Raw genomic sequence first — 17899 nt, 5'->3', positions numbered from 1 at the left:
TTCTTGTGAAGACCCCTCAAGTAGCTGCAGTTTATCAAAATGGATTAGGTGCTCCCCAGGTGGTGGCAGCTGGCTATCCGGTTGGCGTAGGGGCTCCCCAGGTGGCTTCGACCGGCTTCCAGGTTGGCGCAGGGGCTCCCCAGGTGGCTTCGACCGGCTTCCAGGTTGACGTAGGGGCTCCCCAGGTGGTGGCAGCTGGCTATCCGGTTGGCGTAGGGGCTCCCCAGGTGGCTTCAACCGGCTTCCAGGTTGGCGTAGGGGCTCCCCAGGTGTCTTCAACCGGCTATCAGGTTGGCGTAGGGGCTACCAAGGTGGGGGCGACTGGCTTCCAGGTTGGCGTGGGGGGGACCGGCTATCAGGTTGGCGTAGGGGCTCCCCAGGTGGGGGGCGACCGGCTATCAGGTTGGCGTAGGGGCTCCCCAGGTGTCTTCGACCGGCTATCAGGTTGGCGTAGGGGCTCCCCAGGTGTCTTCGACCGGCTATCAGGTTGGCGTAGGGGCTCCCCAGGTGTCTTCGACCGGCTTCCAGGTTGGCGTAGGGGCTCCCCAGGTGTCTTCAACCGGCTATCAGGTTGGCGTAGGGGCTACCAAGGTGGGGGCGACCGGCTTCCAGGTTGGCGTGGGGGGGACCGGCTATCAGGTTGGCGTAGGGGCTCCCCAGGTGGGGGCGACCGGCTATCAGGTTGGCGTAGGGGCTCCCCAGGTGTCTTCGACCGGCTTCCAGGTTGGCGTAGGGGCTCCCCAGGTGTCTTCGACCGGCTTCCAGGTTGGCGTAGGGGCTCCCCAGGTGGCTTCGACCGGCTTCCAGGTTGGCGTAGGGGCTCCCCAGGTGGGGTCGACCGGCTATCAGGTTGGCGTGGGGGCGACCGGCTTCCAGGTTGGCGTAGGGGCTCCCCAGGTGGCTTCGACCGGCTATCAGGTTGGCGTAGGGGCTACCAAGTTGGGGGCGACCGGCTATCTGGGCAAGCAAGTTGCTCCTGCTCTGGTTAAATCTGTGACTGGAATGCAAGTGAACCCTAATAGTGTGAGGGTTGTATGTGGGGAGGATTCAGTTATGGTGGATGTGCTACAGGACCTTCTAGCTATTGGCCAGCTGATCAATGCTTCAGACATCACCCTTGGTGGTTGTGCACCCACTGGGCAGGATGCTTCTGGCACAGTGAGGTTTCAGTCTGTGCTGCAGGCCTGTGGAAGTACACTGATGGTATGAGGGCTTCCTTCTGATTGGTTGCTATGTTGGCTATGCTAGTCCTAATCACGTTGCTCTTCTCCAGATGACTGCTGATGCCCTGGTCTATAGCTTTGCATTGATCTACACCCCCAGTGGTATTAATGGCAGCCCCATTGTGAGGACCAATGGAGCTGTGGTTGGCATTGAGTGTCACTATTTGAGGTGAGGATGCCCTGTCAGCTTTGCTGTTCCTTAGCCCTAGGAGCTGTTCATCCAGTGACTGACCCAAATGGGCAGTGGTGGCTTCATGGTTAGGGAAGCACACTTGTACCAAAGATTGCTGGTTCAAGTCCCTGACCAGCAAGGCACCACTGGGGTACACTGAAGGTACCGCCCAAAGCACTGCTCCCCTGGTGCTGAATTAGCTCCCCCTGATGTGTCATGATGTCACATAATATAAATGCAGAGGACACATTTCATTGTGCACTGTTGTGGTCATTGACATACCACGAAACCTTAATTCTAAATGATGCCTGCTCCTTAGGAAGCAGAATGTGAGCAGCAATGCCCTGGTGCCAACCTGGATCCCCTACTATGCTACAATGGCAGCTGAGGCACAACTGAATTTCTCACTGAGGCTGATGGATGGTAGGCAAGGGGTTCATGCAGCATATCTGGCTTTGCTGTATCTGGGCTTGTCCTCAAGTGCATGTGCCCTTTGTGCAGATGCATGGCAGAATGAGAGGGCCTCCAATGTGTACTTCCTGGGAAGTGTCCTGAACATTGAAGCCTCTGTCCTCGTGGGCAACAGTCAGCCCCTGCGTGTCTTTGTGGACAGCTGTGTGGCCACCTTGGTCCCTGATGTGACCTCTGTCCCTAGCTATGCCTTTGTGCAGAACTCTGGGTGAGTAACATTGTATGGCTGTGTGAGGCCGCTTGGGCAATGCTGCTTGACATGCCTGCCCTTCAGGTGCCTGACTGATGCCAAGGTGACAGGATCCCGCTCCCAGTTCCTGCCCAGAAAGCAGGATGACAAGCTGCAGCTTCAGCTGGATGCTTTCAGGTTCTCTCAGGATGGCAGGAGCTCAGTGAGTACAGACACTTGTGCAGGATTTCTGTGCTTAAATGAACTGGCTGTGATGGCAGCTGACCAGCTTTTGGTGTCCCCCTAGCTGTACATTACTTGCAGCCTGAGAGCAACAGTGGCTTCTGTGCCTGTGGATTCCCAACACAAGGCTTGTTCCTTCCCTCTTGCCGCTAACAGGTCAGTAGCTGCAGCATTATGATGCTGGATCAGTTCAGCTGCTAAGCAATTGCTATTCCCCATTGCAGGTGGGTGTCTGTGGATGGGAATGACCAGGTGTGTGGCTGCTGTGACGCCAGCTGTGGGCTTGCAGGTGTAGCAGGTACGCTTGGCTTCCACCAAAAGATGCTCTGGTGGATTGTGTTGCTGTGACTGAGACACCCTCCCTCCTTGCCCTTGCAGGTGCTCAAGGCACAGGTGTTCTGGGCCCCATTGCTATCCAACAGGGTCCTCCCACGGCTAGTCAGCCTGGACAGCTGTATATTCTGAAGGGATAGGGACCAAGCTGCATGGTCCCTGGATGGAAGGAGCCACCTAACTTGCCTGGCATATTCTGCACTGCTTGTCATGCTGTTGCTTCCCCCTAATGAGGTGACTGCAGTTGTGCAGGAGACCAAGGGCACTGTCTTGTGACTGAATAAAGCACTAATAGTATTTGAAATGGTGCAGTTGCTTATTCCTTGGCTCCAAGGTACACTTCTGGATTGCCTAGAAATTCTACAACCGCATCACACTGCTTGCTGCCTGTGGATTTTATGACTGGAATGGCACCCTGTGGGGAAACCTTGCCTTAGATGGAATGTGTTGGTGGGGTTGTACACAAGGTGTTCCTTTCAGTAAGGAATCAGTTTCAGGGAAGGTACTCCCTGTATGTGGATCAGGGCTTGGTGCCAACAGACTACGGTAGTCGGGAGTGATTCCCACCCTCGTTCCCTCTGTTTGGGGGAGTGGCTGACAGCCTCTATGTGGTGGTTGGAAGCATTGCAGCCTGGTTTGCCATCACCTTCATATCATGGAAGTACTTGGTCATCCTGGGGCACTTGCAAGGGTGTACCATTGATTTTTAACAATGGCAGGCACTAGGGGGCTCATGTATTGCTACTGAAATGCAGAATTCCAATCCAGTGTCAGCAACTGATTCACACTAACAGATGATGGTATTAAACCTTAATACTGATTTCTGGAAGTGCTGGTTAAACTGTTGCTGGTGCTTGGAGCAGAGACCAACTGAGGAGGGGAGCACAATGACTCGTGCACACTTCGCTATGAATCAAATACACCTGCAGTATTTTCTGTCAACACTTGCTGCATCAAGCAAAGGCACATCCTAGATGTGTAACAGTCCACCTTGATTTTAGTGGCTAAGAACTTTGTGCTTGTCATGCAATGTTTCCCTTTCAAATCAATCAGGGAAATGTGCAATATCCTGTCTTACAGTAAAAAATACTGTGTACATTTACAACAAACTAGTGGTCACAGCAAGAAATGGTGCTAATGATTCCTCTGATCAAAAGAATCTGTGCAATTTTACATTTTCAATCTGGTCGTCCATTTCTAGCATTTGGATCAGCACTACATATGCTTCCCAGGTTACGATGGTCTGTTTTGACCTTGCGATGGGGAATGTTTTTGATTTTCAGCATGTTCAATAACTTAAATGGGACATTAGACATTTTGTTAAATAGGATTGGCATTAATTTTGTACAATTGTAGGCTAATGTAAGTTTTCAAAGCATGTTTTTAAGGTAGGCTAGGCTAGTCCATAATGCTTGTTAGGGTAGGTCTACTGTATTAAAATGGATTTTCTCCTTACGATAACTATATTCTAGAAAGCATCAATTTTTTTACATTTTTATTTAACTTGCACATAAAACGTGCAGCTACATATAGTGTCACTTTAAATTAACAGTATTTTAATGTTTTAATAAGTATTAAATGGTGGCGCAATGGCGGCATGGTGGTGCAATGGTTAGCACTGTTGCCTCACACCTCTGGGAGTTCCGGGTTTGAGTCGAGTGTGCGGAGTTTGCATGTTCTCCCCATGTCGTCGTGGGGTTTCCTGCGGGTACTCCGGTTTCCCCCCACAGTCGAAAAACATGCTGAGGCTAATTGGAGTTGCTAAGTTGCCCATAGGAGTGCATGCGTGAGTGAATGGTGTGTGAGTGTGCCCTGCGATGGGCTGGCCCCCCATCCTGGGTTGTTCCCTGCCTCGTGCCCATTGCTTCCGGGATTGGCTCCGGACCCCCCGCGACCCAATAGGATAAGCGGTTTGGAAAATGGATGGATGGATAAAATAGGATTTGTGTTATTTTGCACAATTGAAAGCTAATGTAAATGTTCAAAGCATGTTAAGGTAGACTAGGCTAGTCCATAATGCTTGTTAGGTAGGTGTACTGTATCAAAATTAATTTTCTCCTTACGATATTTTCGCATTATTATAGGTTTATTGGAAGGTAACCTTATAACACAATACACAAATTTAAAGATTGATTTTACTAGCAGCATTATAATGACGACTTTGTTCAAATTTTCTATAAATATATCATTACGTTGAGTAAATTTGCTTAGTGGAGCACACCACATGCGGCCGTTTCTGTAAATCAGGGAAGAGTTTTATAAGCACTGAAGTGGCGGTGAAGGAATGGACAGCTCAACAGCCGCAACATCTTTCGAAAGAGGAGATATTGTGGATAAAAGAAAAAAAGACACTAGCGGTGTGGCGGTACTTTCTGAAGTTTAAAGTTCGACACGTTTAGTGACATGAAGGATACTCCGGATTTATACACATTGCAACTTTTTGGCGTCACAACATGCCTCTCATCGATACCTTATACCTACTACTTACATGCTTACCAAATTGTGGGCGCCAATAAACGTCTGTATATTACCGAAAAGCTGCGTCCGTACAAGTGTATATGACCATGATATAAAGCACTGAAATATGAACGAAAATGCTTATACACATAAAACACCAATAACTGCCGTTAGCTTAGCAATCGTAACAGCTGCTCCAACACAGGTGTTTCACCCGCTTCCATGGTGCTTCGCCATAGAGCAACATTCGGAAATGTACGTAGTCACTAAATCATCTACGCGAAATTGTATTACATCTAAGTTTAATCACAGCACCCGTTCGTAGCAGTTGTGATTTGTTCGCAAGACGACTAACAGGCGCTGCCATTTATCCAACACTCGGCGCTATAACCCTCACCAAATCACCGCCTCCTTCATTGTCGACGCACTGACTACACAGGGAACATTTCCCTTGTGAGGTCTGGTAGTTACGTGTAATCAGTAGCGCCCCTAGAGGATCCTCGTGACTTAGCAGGCGGGCTCATACCTCAGCGCTCCCTCTAAAGTGACGAGAGACTCCTTGAGCTCGAATTAACAATTAACGACGACCCTGCTGAGCAGTCAGAAAGAAATAAAATTAAGGAAAATAATAATAAAAGCGGCGGGTAGGCTGTAGATATACCCGCAATACAATATATGTTAGATATAACTGTTGACCATTTGCAGTCATGTCAAAAAGTCAAAATTGTTAAAAAAAAAAAAAAAAAAAAAAAAAAACAAAAAAACACCACAAAAATCTCAGTGTATGTCTGCTGTGGCAATTATAGCATGAGCGCACCAAACTGGTAACTGCTGATAAAAAAGTAACTCTTGGTAGAAAAATGTATTTCAGTCGTTAGAGCCCAAGCAGTGACTGATTAACGCTGAATGGTGAGGATTCCATACTGACAAATCAGAACAGGCCTGGCGGGTGCAGATGATTTCAGCAACTATAAAATAGTCTGCAAGCAAACCAGACCTAACAGTGTGCTTTACTAGCAGCTCTAGGACAATGGCAGTGCATGAGGGGGTTATAGTGCTGCTTCTTCTTTTAGGTTGCAGCTGTGAAGCTCAACTGAAGTCTGGGTTTCTTGTGAAGACCCCTCAAGTAGCTGCAGTTTATCAAAATGGATTAGGTGCTCCCCAGGTGGTGGCAGCTGGCTATCCGGTTGGCGTAGGGGCTCCCCAGGTGGCTTCGACCGGCTTCCAGGTTGGCGCAGGGGCTCCCCAGGTGGCTTCGACCGGCTTCCAGGTTGACGTAGGGGCTCCCCAGGTGGTGGCAGCTGGCTATCCGGTTGGCGTAGGGGCTCCCCAGGTGGCTTCAACCGGCTTCCAGGTTGGCGTAGGGGCTCCCCAGGTGTCTTCAACCGGCTATCAGGTTGGCGTAGGGGCTACCAAGGTGGGGGCGACTGGCTTCCAGGTTGGCGTGGGGGGGACCGGCTATCAGGTTGGCGTAGGGGCTCCCCAGGTGGGGGCGACCGGCTATCAGGTTGGCGTAGGGGCTCCCCAGGTGGGGGCGACCGGCTATCAGGTTGGCGTAGGGGCTCCCCAGGTGTCTTCGACCGGCTATCAGGTTGGCGTAGGGGCTCCCCAGGTGTCTTCGACCGGCTTCCAGGTTGGCGTAGGGGCTCCCCAGGTGTCTTCAACCGGCTATCAGGTTGGCGTAGGGGCTACCAAGGTGGGGGCGACCGGCTTCCAGGTTGGCGTGGGGGGGACCGGCTATCAGGTTGGCGTAGGGGCTCCCCAGGTGTCTTCGACCGGCTTCCAGGTTGGCGTAGGGGCTCCCCAGGTGTCTTCGACCGGCTTCCAGGTTGGCGTAGGGGCTCCCCAGGTGGCTTCGACCGGCTTCCAGGTTGGCGTAGGGGCTCCCCAGGTGGCTTCGACCGGCTTCCAGGTTGGCGTAGGGGCTCCCCAGGTGGCTTCGACCGGCTATCAGGCTGGCGTGGGGGCGACCGGCTATCAGGTTGGCGTAGGGGCTGCCCAGGTGGGGTCGACCGGCTATCAGGTTGGCGTGGGGGCGACCGGCTTCCAGGTTGGCGTAGGGGCTCCCCAGGTGGCTTCGACCGGCTATCAGGTTGGCGTAGGGGCTACCAAGTTGGGGGCGACCGGCTATCTGGGCAAGCAAGTTGCTCCTGCTCTGGTTAAATCTGTGACTGGAATGCAAGTGAACCCTAATAGTGTGAGGGTTGTATGTGGGGAGGATTCAGTTATGGTGGATGTGCTACAGGACCTTCTAGCTATTGGCCAGCTGATCAATGCTTCAGACATCACCCTTGGTGGTTGTGCACCCACTGGGCAGGATGCTTCTGGCACAGTGAGGTTTCAGTCTGTGCTGCAGGCCTGTGGAAGTACACTGATGGTATGAGGGCTTCCTTCTGATTGGTTGCTATGTTGGCTATGCTAGTCCTAATCACGTTGCTCTTCTCCAGATGACTGCTGATGCCCTGGTCTATAGCTTTGCATTGATCTACACCCCCAGTGGTATTAATGGCAGCCCCATTGTGAGGACCAATGGAGCTGTGGTTGGCATTGAGTGTCACTATTTGAGGTGAGGATGCCCTGTCAGCTTTGCTGTTCCTTAGCCCTAGGAGCTGTTCATCCAGTGACTGACCCAAATGGGCAGTGGTGGCTTCATGGTTAGGGAAGCACACTTGTACCAAAGATTGCTGGTTCAAGTCCCTGACCAGCAAGGCACCACTGGGGTACACTGAAGGTACCGCCCAAAGCACTGCTCCCCTGGTGCTGAATTAGCTCCCCCTGATGTGTCATGATGTCACATAATATAAATGCAGAGGACACATTTCATTGTGCACTGTTGTGGTCATTGACATACCACGAAACCTTAATTCTAAATGATGCCTGCTCCTTAGGAAGCAGAATGTGAGCAGCAATGCCCTGGTGCCAACCTGGATCCCCTACTATGCTACAATGGCAGCTGAGGCACAACTGAATTTCTCACTGAGGCTGATGGATGGTAGGCAAGGGGTTCATGCAGCATATCTGGCTTTGCTGTATCTGGGCTTGTCCTCAAGTGCATGTGCCCTTTGTGCAGATGCATGGCAGAATGAGAGGGCCTCCAATGTGTACTTCCTGGGAAGTGTCCTGAACATTGAAGCCTCTGTCCTCGTGGGCAACAGTCAGCCCCTGCGTGTCTTTGTGGACAGCTGTGTGGCCACCTTGGTCCCTGATGTGACCTCTGTCCCTAGCTATGCCTTTGTGCAGAACTCTGGGTGAGTAACATTGTATGGCTGTGTGAGGCCGCTTGGGCAATGCTGCTTGACATGCCTGCCCTTCAGGTGCCTGACTGATGCCAAGGTGACAGGATCCCGCTCCCAGTTCCTGCCCAGAAAGCAGGATGACAAGCTGCAGCTTCAGCTGGATGCTTTCAGGTTCTCTCAGGATGGCAGGAGCTCAGTGAGTACAGACACTTGTGCAGGATTTCTGTGCTTAAATGAACTGGCTGTGATGGCAGCTGACCAGCTTTTGGTGTCCCCCTAGCTGTACATTACTTGCAGCCTGAGAGCAACAGTGGCTTCTGTGCCTGTGGATTCCCAACACAAGGCTTGTTCCTTCCCTCTTGCCGCTAACAGGTCAGTAGCTGCAGCATTATGATGCTGGATCAGTTCAGCTGCTAAGCAATTGCTATTCCCCATTGCAGGTGGGTGTCTGTGGATGGGAATGACCAGGTGTGTGGCTGCTGTGACGCCAGCTGTGGGCTTGCAGGTGTAGCAGGTACGCTTGGCTTCCACCAAAAGATGCTCTGGTGGATTGTGTTGCTGTGACTGAGACACCCTCCCTCCTTGCCCTTGCAGGTGCTCAAGGCACAGGTGTTCTGGGCCCCATTGCTATCCAACAGGGTCCTCCCACGGCTAGTCAGCCTGGACAGCTGTATATTCTGAAGGGATAGGGACCAAGCTGCATGGTCCCTGGATGGAAGGAGCCACCTAACTTGCCTGGCATATTCTGCACTGCTTGTCATGCTGTTGCTTCCCCCTAATGAGGTGACTGCAGTTGTGCAGGAGACCAAGGGCACTGTCTTGTGACTGAATAAAGCACTAATAGTATTTGAAATGGTGCAGTTGCTTATTCCTTGGCTCCAAGGTACACTTCTGGATTGCCTAGAAATTCTACAACCGCATCACACTGCTTGCTGCCTGTGGATTTTATGACTGGAATGGCACCCTGTGGGGAAACCTTGCCTTAGATGGAATGTGTTGGTGGGGTTGTACACAAGGTGTTCCTTTCAGTAAGGAATCAGTTTCAGGGAAGGTACTCCCTGTATGTGGATCAGGGCTTGGTGCCAACAGACTACGGTAGTCGGGAGTGATTCCCACCCTCGTTCCCTCTGTTTGGGGGAGTGGCTGACAGCCTCTATGTGGTGGTTGGAAGCATTGCAGCCTGGTTTGCCATCACCTTCATATCATGGAAGTACTTGGTCATCCTGGGGCACTTGCAAGGGTGTACCATTGATTTTTAACAATGGCAGGCACTAGGGGGCTCATGTATTGCTACTGAAATGCAGAATTCCAATCCAGTGTCAGCAACTGATTCACACTAACAGATGATGGTATTAAACCTTAATACTGATTTCTGGAAGTGCTGGTTAAACTGTTGCTGGTGCTTGGAGCAGAGACCAACTGAGGAGGGGAGCACAATGACTCGTGCACACTTCGCTATGAATCAAATACACCTGCAGTATTTTCTGTCAACACTTGCTGCATCAAGCAAAGGCACATCCTAGATGTGTAACAGTCCACCTTGATTTTAGTGGCTAAGAACTTTGTGCTTGTCATGCAATGTTTCCCTTTCAAATCAATCAGGGAAATGTGCAATATCCTGTCTTACAGTAAAAAATACTGTGTACATTTACAACAAACTAGTGGTCACAGCAAGAAATGGTGCTAATGATTCCTCTGATCAAAAGAATCTGTGCAATTTTACATTTTCAATCTGGTCGTCCATTTCTAGCATTTGGATCAGCACTACATATGCTTCCCAGGTTACGATGGTCTGTTTTGACCTTGCGATGGGGAATGTTTTTGATTTTCAGCATGTTCAATAACTTAAATGGGACATTAGACATTTTGTTAAATAGGATTGGCATTAATTTTGCACAATTGTAGGCTAATGTAAGTTTTCAAAGCATGTTTTTAAGGTAGGCTAGGCTAGTCCATAATGCTTGTTAGGGTAGGTCTACTGTATTAAAATGGATTTTCTCCTTACGATAACTATATTCTAGAAAGCATCAATTTTTTTACATTTTTATTTAACTTGCACATAAAACGTGCAGCTACATATAGTGTCACTTTAAATTAACAGTATTTTAATGTTTTAATAAGTATTAAATGGTGGCGCAATGGCGGCATGGTGGTGCAATGGTTAGCACTGTTGCCTCACACCTCTGGGAGTTCCGGGTTTGAGTCGAGTGTGCGGAGTTTGCATGTTCTCCCCATGTCGTCGTGGGGTTTCCTGCGGGTACTCCGGTTTCCCCCCACAGTCGAAAAACATGCTGAGGCTAATTGGAGTTGCTAAGTTGCCCATAGGAGTGCATGCGTGAGTGAATGGTGTGTGAGTGTGCCCTGCGATGGGCTGGCCCCCCATCCTGGGTTGTTCCCTGCCTCGTGCCCATTGCTTCCGGGATTGGCTCCGGACCCCCCACGACCCAATAGGATAAGCGGTTTGGAAAATGGATGGATGGATAAAATAGGATTTGTGTTATTTTGCACAATTGAAAGCTAATGTAAATGTTCAAAGCATGTTAAGGTAGACTAGGCTAGTCCATAATGCTTGTTAGGTAGGTGTACTGTATCAAAATTAATTTTCTCCTTACGATATTTTCGCATTATTATAGGTTTATTGGAAGGTAACCTTATAACACAATACACAAATTTAAAGATTGATTTTACTAGCAGCATTATAATGACGACTTTGTTCAAATTTTCTATAAATATATCATTACGTTGAGTAAATTTGCTTAGTGGAGCACACCACATGCGGCCGTTTCTGTAAATCAGGGAAGAGTTTTATAAGCACTGAAGTGGCGGTGAAGGAATGGACAGCTCAACAGCCGCAACATCTTTCGAAAGAGGAGATATTGTGGATAAAAGAAAAAAAGACACTAGCGGTGTGGCGGTACTTTCTGAAGTTTAAAGTTCGACACGTTTAGTGACATGAAGGATACTCCGGATTTATACACATTGCAACTTTTTGGCGTCACAACATGCCTTTCATCGATACCTTATGCCTACTACTTAAATGCTTACCAAATTGTGGGCGCCAATAAACGTCTGTATATTACCGAAAAGCTGCGTCCGTACAAGTGTATATGACCATGATATAAAGCACTGAAATATGAACGAAAATGCTTATACACATAAAACACCAATAACTGCCGTTAGCTTAGCAACCGTAACAGCTGCTCCAACACAGGTGTTTCACCCGCTTCCATGGTGCTTCGCCATAGCGCAACATTCGGAAATGTACGTAGTCACTAAATCATCTACGCGAAATTGTATTACATCTAAGTTTAATCACAGCACCCGTTCGTAGCAGTTGTGATTTGTTCGCAAGACGACTAACAGGCGCTGCCATTTATCCAACACTCGGCGCTATAACCCTCACCGAATCACCGCCTCCTTCATTGTCGACGCACTGACTACACAGGGAACATTTCCCTTGTGAGGTCTGGTAGTTACGTGTAATCAGTAGCGCCCCTAGAGGATCCTCGTGACTTAGCAGGCGGGCTCATACCTCAGCGCTCCCTCTAAAGTGACGAGAGACTCCTTGAGCTCGAATTAACAATTAACGACGACCCTGCTGAGCAGTCAGAAAGAAATAAAATTAAGTAAAATAATAATAAAAGCGGCGGGTAGGCTGTAGATATACCCGCAATACAATATATGTTAGATATAACTGTTGACCATTTGCAGTCATGTCAAAAAGTCAAAATTGTTAAAAAAAAAAAAAAACACCCCAAAAAAACACCACAAAAATCTCAGTGTATTTCTGCTGTGGGCAATTATAGCATGAGCGCACCAAACTGGTAACTGCTGATAAAAAAGTAACTGTTGGTAGAAAAATGTATTTCAGTCGTTAGAGCCCAAGCAGTGACTGATTAACGCTGAATGGTGAGGATTCCATACTGACAAATCAGAACAGGCCTGGCGGGTGCAGATGATTTCAGCAACTATAAAATAGTCTGCAAGCAAACCAGACCTAACAGTGTGCTTTACTAGCAGCTCTGGGACAATGGCAGTGCATGAGGGGGTTATAGTGCTGCTTCTTCTTTTAGGTTGCAGCTGTGAAGCTCAACTGAAGTCTGGGTTTCTTGTGAAGACCCCTCAAGTAGATGCAGTTTATCAAAATGGATTAGGTGCTCCCCAGGTGGTGGCAGCTGGCTATCCGGTTGGCGTAGGGGCTCCCCAGGTGGCTTCGACCGGCTTTCAGGTTGGCGCAGGGGCTCCCCAGGTGGCTTCGACCGGCTTCCAGGTTGGCGTAGGGGCTCCCCAGGTGGTGGCAGCTGGCTATCCGGTTGGCGTAGGGGCTCCCCAGGTGGCTTTGACCGGCTTCCAGGTTGGCGCAGGGGCTCCCCAGGTGGCTTCCAACTACCAGGTTGGCGTAGGGGTTCCCCAGGTGTCTTCGACCGGCTATCAGGCTGGCGTAGGGGCTCCCCAGGTAGTGGCAGCTGGCTATCTGGTTGGCGTAGGGGCTCCCCAGGTGGCTTCGACCGGCTTCCAGGTTGGCGCAGGGGCTCCCCAGGTGGCTTCCAACTTCCAGGTTGGCGTAGGGGCTCCCCAGGTGTCTTCGACCGGCTATCAGGTTGGCGTAGGGGCTCCCCAGGTGGGGGCGACTGGCTATCAGGTTGGCGTAGGGGCTACCAAGGTGGGGGCGACCGGCTTCCAGGTTGGTGTAGGGGCTCCCCAGGTGTCTTCGACCGGCTATCAGGTTGGCGTAGGGGCTACCAAGCTGGGGACGACCGGCTTCCAGGTTGGCGTAGGGGCTCCCCAGGTGGCTTCGACCGGCTATCAGGTTGGCGTAGGGGCTCCCCAGGTGGCTTCGACCGGCTTCCAGGTTGGTGTGGGGGGGACCGGCTTCCAGGTTGGCGTAGGGGCTCCCCAGGTGGGGCCAGCCGGCTATCTGAGCAAGCAAGCTGCTCCTGCTCTGGTTAAATCTGTGACTGGAATGCAAGTGAACCCTGATAGTGTGAGGGTTGTATGTGGGGAGGATTCGGTTATGGTGGATGTGCTACAGGACCTAGCTATTGGCCAGCTGATCAATGCTTCAGACATCACCCTTGGCGGCTGTGCACCCACTGGGCAGGATGCTTCTGGCACAGTGAGGTTTCAGTCTGTGCTGCAGGCCTGTGGAAGTACACTGATGGTATGAGGGCTTCCTTCTGATTGGTTGCTGCGTTGGCTATGCTAGTCCTAATCACGTTCATCTTCTCCAGATGACTGCTGATGCCCTGGTCAATAGCTTTGCATTGATCTACACCCCCAGTGGTATTAATGGCAGCCCCATTGTGAGGACCAATGGTGCTGTGGTTGGCATTGAGTGTCACTATTTGAGGTGAGGATGCCCCGTCAGCTTTGCTGTTCCTTAGCCCTAGGAGCTGTTCATCCAGTGACTGACCCAAATGGGCAGTGGTGGCTTCATGGTTAGGGAAGCACACTTGTACCAAAGATTGCTGGTTCAAGTCCCTGACCAGCAAGGCACCACTGGGGTACACTGAAGGTACTGCCCAAAGCACTGCTCCCCTGGTGCTGAATTGGCTCCCCCTGATGTGTCATGATGTCACATAATATAAATGCAGAGGACACATTTCTCCTGGAAGCCGGTCGCCCCCACCTGGGGAGCCCCTACGCCAACCTGGAAGCCGGTCGCCCCCACCTGGGGAGCCCCTACGCCAACCTGGAAGCCGGTCGCCCCCACCTGGGGAGCCCCTACGCCAACCTGGAAGCCGGTCGAAACCACCTTGGGAGCCCCTACGCCAACCTGGAAGCCGGTCGAAGCCACCTGGGGAGCCCCTACGCCAACCTGGAAGCCGGTTGAAGCCACCTTGGTACCCCCTACGCCAGCCTGGAAGCCGGTCAAAGCCACCTGGGGAGCCCCTACGCCAACCTGGAAGCCGGTCGAAGCCACCTGGGGAGCCCCTACGCCAACCTGGGGAGCCCCTACGCCAACCTGGGGAGCCCCTACGCCAACCTGGGGAGCCCCTACGCCAACCTGGAAGCTGGTCGCCCTCACCTTGGTAGCCCCTACGCCAACCTGATAGCCTGTCGAAGCCACCTGGGGAGCCCCTACGCCAACCTGATAGCCGGTCGAAGCCACCTGGGGAGCCCCTGCGCCAACCTGATAGCCAGCTGCCACCACCTGGGCAGCACCTAATCCATTTTGATAAACTGCAGCCACTTGAGGGGTCTTCACAAGAAACCCAGACTTCAGTTGAGCTTCACAGCTGCAACCTAAAAGAAGAAGCAGCACTATAACCCCCTCATGCACTGCCATTGTCCTAGAGCTGCTAGTAAAGCACACTGTTAGGTCTGGTTTGCTTGCAGACTATTTTATAGTTGCTGAAATCATCTGCACCCGCCAGGCCTGTTCTGATTTGTCAGTATGGAATCCTCACCATTCAGCGTTAATCAGTCACTGCTTGGGCTCTAACGGCTGAAATACATTTTTCTACCAACAGTTACTTTTTCATCAGCAGTTACCAGTTTGGTGCGCTCATGCTGTAATTGCCCACAGCAGACATACACTGAGATTTTAGTGGTGTTTTTTTGGGGGGGTTATTTTAACAATTTTGACTTTTTGACATGACTGCAAATGGTCAACAGTTATATCTAATATATATTGTATTGCGGGTATATCTACAGCCTACCCGCCGCTTTTATTATTATTTTACTTAATTTTATTTCTTTCTGACTGCTCAGCAGGGTCGTTGTTAATTGTTAATTCGAGCTTAAGGAGATGAAGAGCGTCTCTCGTCACTTTAGAGGGAGCGCTGAGGTATGAGCCCGCCTGCTAAGTCACGAGGATCCTCTAGGGGCGCTACTGATTACACGTAACTACCAGACCTCACAAGGGAAATGTTCCCTGTGTAGTCAGTGCGTCGACAATGAAGGAGGCGGTGATTTGGTGAGGGTTATAGCGCCGAGTGTTGGATGAATGGCAGTGCCTGTTAGTCGTCTTGCGAACAAATCATAACTGTTACGAACGGGTGCTGTGATTAAACTTAGATGTAATACAATTTCGCGTAGATGATTTAGTGACTACGTACATTTCCGAATGTTGCGCTATGGAGAAGCACCATGGAAGCGGGTGAAATACCTGTGTTGGAGCAGCTGTTACGGTTACTAAGCTAACGGCAGTTATTGGTGTTTTATGTGTATAAGCATTTACGTTCATATTTCAGTGCTTTATATCATGGTCATATACACTTGTGCGGACGCAGCTTTTCGGTAATATACAGACGTTTATTGGCGCCCACAATTTGGTAAGCATGTAAGTAGTAGGTATAAGGTATCGATGAGAGGCATGTTGTGACGCCAAAAAGTTGCAATGTGTATAAATCCGGAGTATCCTTCATGTCACTAAACGTGTCGAACTTTAAACTTCAGAAAGTACCGCTACACCGCTAGTGTCTTTTTTTCTTTTATCGACAATATCTCCTCTTTCGAAACATGTTGCGGCTGTTGAGCTGTCCATTCCTTCACCGCCACTTCGGTGCTTATAAAACTCTTCCCTGATTTACAGAAACGGCCGCATGTGGTGTGCTCCACTAAGCACATTTACTCAACGTAATGATATATTTATAGAAAAATTGAACAAAGTCGTCATTATAATGCTGCTAGTAAAATTAATCTTTAAATTTGTGTATTGTGTTATAAGGTTACCTTCCAATAAACCTATAATAATGCGAAAATATCGTAAGGAGAAAATTAATTTTGATACAGTACACCTACCTAACAAGCATTATGGACTAGCCTAGTCTACCTTAACATGCTTTGAACATTTACATTAGCTTTCAATTGTGCAAAATAACACAAATCCTATTTTATAATAAAATGTAGAATATCTCATTTACCAGAGTTGGGAACAAGTCCAGACATGCAAGTCCCGAGTCGAGTCCGAAGTCCTAAACTTTGATCCCTTGACCAAATATGGTATTTTATTACTGGGTAATAAGTATTTTTCCGAAATTATAAATGCTTCTTAAGAGGTGTATTTATTTGTCAGCAGCAAGTGCAACTAAACTTAATCAGAGGGAAAAAAGGAGTGCTGATGTTGAATTTCATAGTAAATATTAACCCAGTACAGCAGCATTATTTTTGTTACTGTCCTTTTTTGTTATACTCAAGCTCATCTCATACTGAACCATCCATCCATTTTCCAAACCGCGCATCCTACTGGGTCGCGGAGGGTCCGGAGCCAATCCCGGAAGCAATGGGCACAAGGCAGGGACCAACCCAGGATGGGGGGCCAGCCCATCGCAGGGCACACTCACACACCATTCACTCACGCATGCACTCCTATGGGCAACTTAGCAACTCCAATTAGCCTCAGCATGTTTTTCGACTGTGGGGGGAAACCGGAGTACCCGCAGGAAACCCCACGACGAAGTATGAAGTACGGCCCGTCTGAAGTATGCCAGTGAACACCTGAATAATTCCAATGAGACTTGAAAGAATGTTATGTGGTCAGATGAGACCAATATCGAGCTGTTTGGCATCAACTCTACTCGCTGTGTTTGGAGGAAAAGGAATGCTGATTAGGAAAACCATTGCCTACTGTCAAACACGGAGGTGGAAGCATTATGCTTTGGGGGTGTTTTTCTGCCAAGGGTATATGACGGCTGCACCGCATCGAAGGAAAGATGGACGGGGCCATGTACCGTAAAATCTTGGATGAGAACCTCCTCCCTTCAGCGGGTGGGTCTTCCAGTAAGACAGTCACCCTAGGCATACGGATAAGGCGGGAAAGAAGAAGCACATTATGGTCATGGGGGGCCCTAGCCAGTCTCCGGACTTTAATCCCATATAAAACCTATGGAGGGAATTCAAGCTTCATCTATCCAAGTGACAGCCTAAAAACCTTAATAATTTGAATGAGGTCTGCAAAGAGGAGTGGATGAAAATTCCTGATGATCTGCACACAATCCTGGTGACCAACTACAAGAAACGTCAGACAGCTGTGCTTGCAAACAATGGTTATTCCACCAAGTACTAAAGTATGTGTTCTAAGGGATCAAATACTTATTTCCCCAGATAAATGACAAATTGGTTTGCAACTGTTACATATTGATTTTTACTTGCTTGTTTTGTTAATAATCTATCTTTTGCTGTTTAAATAAACAAAGCAGTGAAATTACAGACGTCTCAGTTCTTTATTAATGGGTCAACTTAAGAATTCAGCAAGGGGTCAAATACTTATTTCCCTCACTGTATGTACTGATGCCACTCGGGTTTTTACTCACCCTCTTCACCCACGGTCACACTTTTTTTCTCCAAAATGTTCGCACGCATGGGTCAGAGTTTGCATACATATGCGCACATTCTGATGTCAAATTTGTTTCTATAGATCGCATCGTTTGCGTAGGAACAGGCTTATGCATCTTTTTGGTACCATTTTGTGCATATACAATGGTAATAAATGAGACCCCTGGTGATTATTGCGAGTGTACAATATTGTCACGATAAAATCTCGCTGTAGTGGTATATTTAGGAAATTTGAACAAAAACATTATATTAATGCTTCCAGTCAAATTAATCTTTAAATTTGTTTGTGATTTGTCTCTTTTTGGCCAACTGGGGT

The 17899-nt window shown here is 49.2% G+C and overlaps 1 protein-coding gene across 23 annotated transcripts in view; it reads left to right on the top strand.

Moving 5' to 3' along the window:
* Positions 1 to 17899, top strand: part of LOC125710089 (fibroin heavy chain-like) — a 576413-nt gene that overhangs the window by 30271 nt on the left and 528243 nt on the right. Inside the window, exons 10-22 of one of the 23 annotated variants that reach the window (XM_048979317.1) lie at positions 123 to 311; positions 592 to 828; positions 6360 to 6596; positions 6681 to 6722; positions 6834 to 6917; positions 7002 to 7445; positions 7516 to 7634; positions 7957 to 8060; positions 8139 to 8316; positions 8383 to 8500; positions 8585 to 8676; positions 8745 to 8818; positions 8899 to 9157. In XM_048979317.1, coding sequence (XP_048835274.1) covers positions 123 to 311; positions 592 to 828; positions 6360 to 6596; positions 6681 to 6722; positions 6834 to 6917; positions 7002 to 7445; positions 7516 to 7634; positions 7957 to 8060; positions 8139 to 8316; positions 8383 to 8500; positions 8585 to 8676; positions 8745 to 8818; positions 8899 to 8993 — 2013 coding nt within the window. In that variant the 3' untranslated portion in view covers positions 8994 to 9157. Of the gene's footprint in view, positions 1 to 122; positions 312 to 591; positions 829 to 6359; positions 7446 to 7515; positions 7635 to 7956; positions 8061 to 8138; positions 8317 to 8382; positions 8501 to 8584; positions 8677 to 8744; positions 8819 to 8898; positions 9158 to 12469; positions 12638 to 12679; positions 12803 to 12844; positions 13466 to 17899 lie in introns of those variants that run through there. The other 22 variants (XM_048979313.1, XM_048979314.1, XM_048979309.1 and 19 more) reach the window with 22 other exon arrangements.

Source organism: Brienomyrus brachyistius, chromosome 16, assembly GCF_023856365.1.
Source record: "Brienomyrus brachyistius isolate T26 chromosome 16, BBRACH_0.4, whole genome shotgun sequence".
NCBI lineage: Eukaryota > Metazoa > Chordata > Actinopteri > Osteoglossiformes > Mormyridae > Brienomyrus > Brienomyrus brachyistius.
Note: the sequence above shows the minus strand (reverse complement) of the source record. Positions and strands in the feature narration are given on the sequence as shown.